The 10,454-nt window shown below is 34.6% G+C and overlaps 1 protein-coding gene and 1 non-coding gene across 2 annotated transcripts; both read right to left on the minus strand.

Moving 5' to 3' along the window:
* Positions 1-14: 14 nt before the first annotated feature.
* On the minus strand, positions 15-5,241 carry LOC100808526 (alpha-xylosidase 1). Its single transcript, XM_003516778.5, has 3 exons — positions 4,953-5,241; positions 3,672-4,354; positions 15-2,048 (listed from the first exon to the last, which is right to left on the minus strand). Exons 1-3 carry the CDS (start codon positions 5,192-5,194, stop codon positions 187-189), a joined length of 2,787 nt encoding a protein of 928 aa, XP_003516826.1. The 5' UTR covers positions 5,195-5,241; the 3' UTR covers positions 15-186.
* Positions 2,755-2,847, minus strand: MIR9755 (microRNA MIR9755). Its single transcript, NR_126803.1, has one exon. It is a non-coding gene; the product is annotated as a microRNA MIR9755 (primary transcript).
* Positions 5,242-10,454: the final 5,213 nt, after the last annotated feature.

Raw genomic sequence — 10,454 nt, forward strand, 5'->3', positions numbered from 1 at the left:
AAACTAACATAACATTAAGATTTCAACCCATACGCCATTGTTGCCTTGGCTTGTTAAATTGGAAAAGGACGAGCATAATTCTAGCACATCTCTTCTCCCTCACAACGCCTACAAGAATTGTAGCAAAGAAAAAAGAACATAACAAAGTTTCAAAATGATAAATCAGATATGAGACCACTCAACCTATCACCCCATTTTCCATGTCATGGCAAAGTTTTTACCCACAGGGATGCTCAAGCCCCTCAAAGCAACCATCACAGTCTTCTTTTCTCCTTCTCCCTCACTGTTCAAGTGCTCATGTGCTGATGTAGTAACATTCACATTCGAGCCACCCATTAGAGGCTTTCCATCTATCTCAAGTGAAGACACTGCTCCACTTCCTTCTAATCCCAGCACAGATATAGAATCAATAATCCAACCCTTGTCCAAGGCAAACTTGCCCTCTTGGACTTCTGACCAAACTTTCACAGCTCCTTGGTCCACAGTTGCATGGAGATCAACATAGGTTGAATAGCCATTTCCAAGGTTCATGTCAGGCAACTCATCGTTGTCGAGGAAAAGGTTCCCCTTAGCCTCTCCTTGGGTGGCGTCCGATGGGAAGGTTACGATGAGGGTGAAGGGTGTCGCTCTAGCTTCCTTAGAGACCATTCCGCCCTGCTGCATAGGAAGAATGGTGTTCTGATACAAATGCACATTGACAACATGAAGAGGAGCGTCGAGGGTAATATAGACTCCGTCCTTTGATGTAATGGTGTGTGTCCAATCAAGCAAACTGTACCAGCTACCAGGTGGAAAGAGTGCTTTCACTTGTGTTTTTCCCTGCTCAAGCACTGGAGAAACCATGAGACTGCTTCCTAGCAAGAACTGGGTGCTTAGGCCGTAGCATTCGGTGTAAGTTGGAAATGAGAAGAAAAGAGGTCTAGCAATTGGGGCTCCACTGACATGAGCTTCATAGTTCAAGGTGTAAAGGAATGGGAGTAGCTTATACCTTATGCCCAAAGCATTTCTAGCAGACTCAGCTACTGATTGCCATTGGTAAAGCTCCTGTCTAGGGGAGTAGTAGTTTGCATGATCCCTTGAAAACGGGTAGAAAGCACCTACTTCAATCCATCTATTGCATAATTCTTCAGTGGGCTGTGGATAGAAGCCACATATATCTGAACCCACCATTGGCACCCCAAATATGCCAAAATTGAGCATTGTGGATATTGAGTACCTCAAGTTCTCCCATGTTCCCTGATTGTCACCAGTCCAATGTGCAGCATATTTGCCTGATCCGACATAAGTGGAGCGGGACAAAATAAAGGGCCTTTTGCCTTGAAGCCCTTGAAGGCCCTTGTGAGTTGCAATGGTTTGAGAGAAGCCATAAAGACTGTGAGCATCATACTCCAAAACGCCATTATAGTGGTACGCACTAGTGGCTATTGTTTTGAAGCCAATAGGAGCTTTTATTCCTGAGGCGTTAATTTTGTATGGAGGATCGTCCCACCGTGTTTTGGTGATGTTCTTGCAATCCAAGCAGCATATCCATCCGGGTCCTGTTCCAGTCGGGCACTTTCCCTTGGGAATTTTGCACTTTCCAGAACAGAAATTTGAAACTTCATTCATGTCAATCCACAGGCCATCAACAGGAACAAGTTCATGGAAGCGGTGAATCTCATCAACCCACCATGAAACCGTCTTTGGATTGAGAAAATCAGGAAAGTTCACTGCCCCAGGCCAAACTTGAGCCAAGAAGGGTTCACCATCATACTTGATAAAAACATCATTAGCTACACCCCTTTGATATACACCATAACTGGTGTTAACAGCAATTCCAGGGTCAATAATGACAATATATTTCATGCCAATGTTGTGTATCTTGTCCAGGAAGTTTAGAAGTTTTGGACGAGGGTAGTTGACAGGGTTGAGTGTGAAGTCTTTTTTCCCATCCATGTGATCATCATCATTCCAGATCACATCAAGTGGGATTTGAGCCTTCTTGTAATTCTCCACAACATCTTCTACCACTGATAGATTGTGATATCCCCATCTGCACTGGTGGAATCCTATAATACCAAATAAGTGAATATATCAGTTAAACTACTTTTAGAAAAACCTTTCATTTAACTGACAAATGAAGTAGCCTCATGTGAATGATATAACAGTTAAAAAGTTAAAATACACTTTTGGAAAAACTTCAGGCACCACTTCCAATTAGATCTGGAATCATAAGGATCAAATGCTACCCATCCCTTTCATTTAATTGACAAATGAAATAGCATCATGTGAATGGTATCAGTTAAAATATTTTTAGAAAACTCCAGGCACCACTTTCAATTAGATCAAGAATCATAAGGATCAAAGACAACCCACCCTTTTCATATAATTGACAAAAGAAGCAGCATCATGTGAATGAAGCAAAGTATAGTAAAATAATGTATGCCATAAAAAAAATTAGATTTTCAAAAGCAAATTCTAGAGTAAGAAGACAAAATCTTTGATGCTTTCACCCAATTCTTTAACTTTATAAGCTCCTGTCTCCCTGCCCGCCCCTCTCCCCATAAGGCAAATACACACCACGCAGCATAAAGCCATGATTAGTTCATAGAAAATAATCCAAACTAAACTATACGCTTTCCTTAACCCAAGGCTAATCTTATTCCAAAAATGTTAGCAATATCAAGCAGATTAGGTAGCAATGGCTATCTGGGATTAGTAAAACTTCTGGGCCTACTATGCTTATCAACAAAACTTGGGGTCAGTTCAGCACGGGGTTAAAATTGAAGATGAAAAGTTCCTGGATCAGTTTTATTTGCGAAGTTGCATTGAAAACTGATCCATGAATTTTTCACCTCAATTTTTACCTCTATTGTAGTAATTGTTCAGTTAATTCCATAATCCATCTATCAAGAGAGCTTATCTTTAAAAGAACAGGAAAATCTCCTCCAAAGATAGTGCTACTGACCCACAATCCGATCTAAATATGAATGTGATCTCTTTCCATAGAAAAATAAACAAAGTGATGGACCATGTGTACACAATTATAGTCTTTGAAAAGGACCCACAGATTGCTTTGTAGAAGCATGTCACAAAGGTCAAACTCTTGACTCAAAAGTTTATCAGAAAAGATTAATTCTTTTATATGGTAAATTTAAGTTTCCAATTTTTATGTGGTACCTTATCTTTCCATGTGGACCTTAAAGGTATTATATTACTCAACAACTAAAATTGAACGTACAAAAGTTAGCTAGCATCCATATCATACAAACAGTGCCAAATAATTAAAATATCTTTGCAGGCCCAACTTTAGAAATAAATCAGAACATCCCCCATTATTCAATATACAGATAAACTAAAGCAGAAAACAGCTAATCGGAATTCCATGGCTCATTGCATTGTCAACTGCATTATGCACATCAACAAAATGATCTCAAAATCATAAATCAAAAAGTCACTGAAATCAAATAATCATAGATTTGAAAACTTTGGTTTCCTTCTATTTATTCAGAGCAAGTATATGGTATCATGAAGTATTTGAATCTGTCAAGTCCCAGTTTTTCTAATTGATATACTCAATCTACCGAAAAGAATATTAAATATTAATAGTACTCAAATCAATTTCACCAATATCATATATACAAAGTAGATAAGCAACATAAAAAAACAAAAGAGTGACAAATGAATCATACCAAAAGCCCAGTAAGGCATTGGAGCTGGTCTGCCAATTAAGGTAGTATACTGATCAACAACATTCAGAGGACTAGGCCCAGAAAAGAAATAAAAGTCGAAAACACCCCCAATAATCTTGTATGTAAGAGAAGTTCCAGTGTAGAAGACATCCATTCCATTGCTATTGAGCAACAGAACAGCATGTGCAGAAGCCTTGCCACCTGCATTTCTGAGATCCATGTACACAGGGTGTGATCCATACAGATCAGCATTGAGATTAATGGCTGAAATGTCAGTGGTGTACAAAGTGTAAGGGTCACTAGGGTACAACTTGATCCCATGTGGCTGTGTGTTCTCTCCCAAACCATACAAAGAGGCATCTTTGGGCAATTTGGTGGAAATCTCAAGGTACTGGTCCTTAAAAACAAGGGAACTAAAAGGGTCAGAATCACCAGAGGAGGAGTCAAAAAGGGTCTCACCATTGGACTTCCTTTTCACTGCAAAGCTAAAAGGGTCTGAGGTGTAGCTGAACAGAAACTCAGAACCAGAATACTGAGAGACTGTAATAGGGTTCTTCCTGGACTTCCCAATGCTTTGACTCAAAGGTGGTGGTTGCTCCCTTGGCAAAAGGTTATAGGGAACCTCCCACCTTTGCTTTTGTGCATCGGTTATGTGTACCCTCAAACGATTATCTGTCTCATGCCTGCAAAATCAAACACAATGAACAAGGTAAAAAATATAATAAAATAAAAATAGCAAACAGATGCTACACATTGAAACACAAAAAACATTGCTTGTTTCTAGACACCATCAGATATTAAATGTAAACCCCTCCCTCGATAGGGGATAGAAAATAAAGCCATCCTTCACTACATTATAAAGGACCAACCCTTCTGCTAAACACTAAGATTTAGGAAAAGGAGTTATAAGGTTGGCTTAGGTTAAAGGGCAAAGGACAGAGGAAGAAATCGTAGATTCGAATCCCTCTAACTAAAAAAAACAAACTAACTAACAACAAATAAAAAAAAATAACAAAGGCTTAGGAAAATGAAAAAAACACTAATGTTTAGGGAAATGCAAAAGGGCACATAAGGAGATAATGTAGTTCAAGATACTATCAAATACTAAATATGAACATCTCTCTCTCAGCCAAGATTTGAACCGTATTTTCTACACTTTAAGGAAAACTATACACTGATGTTTAGCAAAATGCAAAAGGGTATTTTCCGAAAGTCCAAATGCAGATGCAGATGCATATGCATATGCATATGCATAGTGGTGGTTGTAGGAGTGGAACTTACTTGACATAGAACCTAAGAAGGGGAATGTCAGGGCCATAGGTTTTGGTTTTCTGCTTAACTTGAAGGATCCCTATAAGACCACCGTCAGGGGTCTCTTCAATGGAGACAAGACGGTAGCCTTGGCCAATTTTGGTGGCATTTGTGGAAGAAGAAGAAGAAGAGCTAGCCCCAACTGCACATAGAAGCAGAGCTAGGAGAAGAGAACAGAGAGGTAGAGCAGCAAAACGGTTGGAAGAAACCATATCTCACTATGGAGTAAAGCTGCTGCTGCTACTGCTACTGTGAGGGTAGCAATGGGTGTATAAATAACCAGCTAGATAGATGTTGATGTGTGGCAAATTACCTTCCTACCCATGTGTGGATTTTAATGTACTTGTCTGAATATGTGAGTGTTGTTTTAGAGATAATAATAATAATAATAATAATAATAATAATAATAATAATAATAATAATAATAATAATTCAAGTGATATTAAATTTAATCTTCTTAAATAAACAAAATCTTAGATTTAAATCTAATAGATGAAAAAAATATAATTAAAAGAATAAATTTATTAAAAGTGATTAATTATATTTTTTCAACATAAATTGATAATCAATAAAATTAATAAATATTCTGTGTGTTAATGTTATAATATCACAGAAAATATTAAATAAAATAAATTAGAATTATTTAGTCTGAGCAATATTAAAAGCGTTAAATATTATTCGCTAATTTATAATAAATCAGTTTCTTTAACTGAGCTTAACTTCTGTATTAAAAGGTATCATACATGAATTCCGGTAATAAAATATATAAGAATTTTGTCATTGTATGAATTTATCATTTTATTCAAGTTTATTTATAATTAATGATTAATTATTAAATGAAATGTTAATTATAATGTAAGAAATCTAATAGTGATGCACTATTTAATGTCGCGGTATCTACACTCTACTCTCTACTGCTAATGTCACTGTATCTAGTCTCATAAAATATTTAGTGTTAACTTCCGACAAATCTTTTAATTTGGACAAATGCTTGTCTTGTTGTAAATTCTGATTTTGTCTAAATCATATTAAGTTCTACCCGTCAAACAGAAACGTGCAAGAGAGGGTGCGAGTTATCGGATGCATGTGATCGTGTGGGGAATCGAGGCAATTTCTCATGGTCTGTGGGCCAAGCGGTCCCATGAGCATGGTTTGTTTGTTTCTTATATTTCTCTCGCTTGAGTCTGGACCCGGTGTTGCGTTTGCATCCCAGATTTTCCTAGCGGTGGCTCCAAGAATTTCAGGGCATCTTATGCATACAACATGTAGTAACGCAGGGGATTTAGTTGCAATGGAATATACTAATATCATGTTACTTTGAATGAAATTAAGCTCGAGTTTTTTAAAACATCAATACTACGTATCTATCGATTTTAAATATTACTAATTTTTTTCAGAAAATTTATCGGATCATCTTTAATAGAATTTATTTTTTAATCACTTTTAGATGAAAATTAGACATCATCAAAATCAAATTTTATACTCAGAACATGGTTAAAAAATGATAATAAAATATTATTAATAATAAGATAAATTTTACAATAAATATATAAAAGAAAAAATAAGAAATCTAATAAATTATTTTTTTAAAATAAAATTAATTTATTCGCAAACTAATTTATAAAAAATATATGAATAAGAAATTATAAAAAAAGTCTCCCATTTAATTTTTCTAAAAACTAATTTTAACTTATAAATGAAATTAAATTTAATTCATTTTACTTTCATTGTTTTTTTAATTAAATTAAATTAGAAGTAAATCTTATTATAAAATACTATGTAGTATTAAAAATTAGGCGTAAAACAGACGCTGTTTCTGTGTTTTTGGAGAAGAGAAAAAGAGGCGTGATTCTCGGCAGGATCCAATCCTCGGCTAAAGTCCAGGTAGATATCATGGAGGCTTCTCTTCTCTATCCGTGCACATTAAGTTCTCCATCCACTTCTTTTATGGATTTAAGTAAAGTTACGTGTACTTTGACGGATGAAATCCCCTCGTCTCTTCTTCATCGTTCTTTTTTTTTATTCTGTTAATTAACATTGTTTTACACAATTTTCATGTTAATATTTCGTTTAGACAATTTTTTTCAACAATATTTTTCGACCTGACAACTTTTATATAAAGGTTATTATAAAATGTCTTATTACCAATAATCATTATAAAAAAACTAGTTCGTCACAGGTGCTCTGTGCGTTAACTAACAACAATATCTTCTATCTAAAAAAAACTAACTATCTTTTACTTTTTATTTTTTAATTAAAATTAAAAATGATTAAAAGATATGAATAACTATCATGTTTAAGAAATTATCAATTGTAATATCAGTCTGATTTAACGGTAATTTTCTGAATTAGTTAGAAAATAAAATCATATATCTAATGAGATAATTATTATTATAATAGTTATAGATTATAAATGAAGATAAATGGACAAAAGATATAATCTTTTTTAATGTTTCTTTACATGAGTGACGTATGACAACAAACAAACTATTTGGCATCACTGCCAAAAACAAAAAGAAAAACAAATTATTTGACATTATTTTTTTGTTGTTTACTCGGCATCTACATATTATGCACGGGTTTAATAGCGTTTCGTTCTTAATTTTTTGTTTTTTTTAATCCTTAAACAAAAAATTTAGTATTTTTGATCCACATATTTTTTTTATTGTTAATAATTTTAGTTTCTGTTCTTAAATAAAAATATTAACTAATAGCATAACAATTACGTTGACAATTCAATAACTTTTCATGTTATCAATTAGTGCAAAACAGTCACATGTAACTATTTTTATAAACTATATTCTCAATTTCATATTTGCTCAAACTAGTTGGACACTAGACTAATATAAGAGATTAACAATATAATTTATCAAAAATAATTTACTCATAACAACTCTGTTAAACTTATTAATCACTTGACAAATCATTGATTTGTCAATATGATAATTTTGTCACTAGTTAACACTATTATTCAATATCATAGACTAAAATCATTAATAATAAAATAAAATAAAAGTATAGGTTTGACATCCCTATCCCCACATTCATCTATTTATGGTAAAAAAAGGGTATGAAAATATAACAAATACATATTTTCAAGAACTTTTTCATAAGATAAAAGTTATCACATAACTGTTGGTGTTTCAAATCATCTCATAAACAAATAAATTAAATAAAATGTATTGGCTCACCAAAGGCTATATAAATCCATGACTAAACTATTACGAGTTTCAAACATAAGTCTAAAGGAAGTTATCATAAATTTTTCTCCGATGTCACAACCTATCAAAACATTATAGCTCATAAGAAACACATGAAATGAACTGATACAAACAAAGCCCAAGTCTCTCCTCTTGCATAATCCTTAGAAAGGTGTTCGACCTCACTTGTAATGGCAATAAACTCAATTACAAACAACACAGTAAAAAATTAGAGTGAGATACATCTCACCACATATATATAGTATAAAAGATTGAAAGCAATTTGAAGCATGTATCATTACACGTGACAACTCACACAAGTAGTAGTACCAAAAGCTACAAGTTAGAGTTCATGATGCATGCTCAATGTATTGAAGCGCTGAATTTGAAGTAAGAAGTTCTCCAGAAGACTCAAAGGAATTTAGAAGTAGAGAACTAGAAAACATCAAAAGTACTAACCTAAACAAAGCAATTAGGGGCATGCAATGCTTCAGGCCAGTCGGGTTTGGGCAAAAAAAAAACCCATCCAACTGAACCCTATGGGTTGACATTCTTGGACCGAATCCAGCCAAAGAACACTTACGATTTGGGCGGGTTTTGATTTGAACAAGTTCATATTGGAGCAGTTGGATTGCATGATTAAGGATCTTGTGCTACCATTGTCATAAACGATGGAACTCCACTACCTCAATGTGATTTCTAGCGAAATCTCCCTCCTTATTTCCTCCTTTTTTTTTGTTTCTCTCCAAGAACAAAAAAAACAATGTCTCTCCTTTGTGTAGTAATGGCAAAGACATCACCACCATCGCCATCGTTTCTCTCTCTCATCAACAAGCTTTGAGATGCCACCACCATGGTTGTCAAAATAGCATTTTAAATTGTAGAATCTATGATTCTACGATTCCACGGAGCAGAAGTGCGAGTGGTCGAGGTGCTGAGTGTGTGTTTCTTCCTGGATACCATGAGTGTGCGAGTGTGTGGTGACCATGGCGACGGTGAAGTACATGGCCGCGATGACATTGAAGGGAGTTAGACAGAGTCACTAACTATTGTTCTCTTTTGTATTACGTTTTCCCCTTTCATCCTCCGCGACAGGTTTTCTTCTTTTCCTATTCTCTATTTGAAGTTCTCTTTCATTGTTAAATATTTAGTCTGACTCTTTTGCTTACCTTGATGTGGCTAATGACATTCGACCTCATTGGTCTTCTCTTTGAGTTTACGTTTTTTCTATTTCCTTGTTTGGAGAAATACAGAATCATTTCAAGTCTTGTGTGTTTCCAAAAATTGCTTCAATTATCAAATCTAAATGTGTGCAATTGTGTTTATTTGTTTTTTTTATTGTTCGGATGGGTAATCATGTTCATGCCCATTAATGGTTCACCAAGCATTGTATTTCTGTTAAAACAACAATAAGTATTATTGTGAATAAATATTACTCAAAGTCTCAGACTAATAACAAAATAGGTGTATATGTGCAGATTGTAGCTATAAAAAGTCAATTCCCTCCTCTCCCTTTGCATTCATCTCCTGAGTGTGTATTATCATGCATTCAACTGTAGAATCACAAATAGCCATTGTAGTGAGACATTGAGTGTTATACCTGCAACGTGAGTGAGATTCAGCTCCAACAAGTATAACTATCCTTAAGTGACAGATACAAGGTCAATTAGAATATCTAAGAAATATCTCATAATATGATGATTATACTAAGAGTATCTTAGATGAATATTGTTAAAGTTTGTTATTTTGATTTATTTTAGGATTGAAATATTTAGTTATGATTTTATATATAGGAATATTAATATATTTTTAAAATTGAGTAAACTCTTATGAGTTTACGATTCGATTATATGAATCGAGTTTACGGAACCTAAACAAGTCTACATAGAATCACGAGTCTGACAACCTTGGCCACCATCATCACTGTTGGTTCTATCTCTTGTCAGCAACCTACATGAAATGACGAACACAAAGCACAACACGACAATTATGTTTTTTTATGTGGTGCCTGACATGTCGATGACAACGAATAAATATGGATGCGAGCTCCATTGGAGAAGACAACGATTATTTAACCTCCAAACATAGATGCGATGCCACAAACTCCTCCATAGGGTTTTGTGAGGCCTATTTAATCTTATAACAACATAAACAATTTTTGGCCAAGTTGGTTTCCAATGATTCTAGAAATCATTACCCAACCCGACCACGCATAATTGTCCTAATCCGTTTATTTGACCCGCCAACCTGCCCCAAACCACCTGAAATGCAA

Source organism: Glycine max, chromosome 1 (assembly GCF_000004515.6).
Source record: "Glycine max cultivar Williams 82 chromosome 1, Glycine_max_v4.0, whole genome shotgun sequence".
NCBI classification, from domain to species: Eukaryota; Viridiplantae; Streptophyta; class Magnoliopsida; order Fabales; family Fabaceae; genus Glycine; species Glycine max.

What these genes read in the sequence shown, in the direction of transcription:
- LOC100808526 (XM_003516778.5), bottom strand. Translation starts at nt 5,194, where the DNA reads ATGGTTTCTTCCAACCGTTTTGCTGCTCTACCTCTCTGTTCTCTTCTC. An exon ending in CTTCTTAGGTTCTATGTCAA is followed by an intron (nt 4,355 to 4,952) that starts GTAAGTTCCACT and finishes TTGATTTTGCAG; the next exon opens with GCATGAGACAGATAATCGTT. An exon ending in AATGCCTTACTGGGCTTTTG is followed by an intron (nt 2,049 to 3,671) that starts GTATGATTCATT and finishes TTGGTATTATAG; the next exon opens with GATTCCACCAGTGCAGATGG.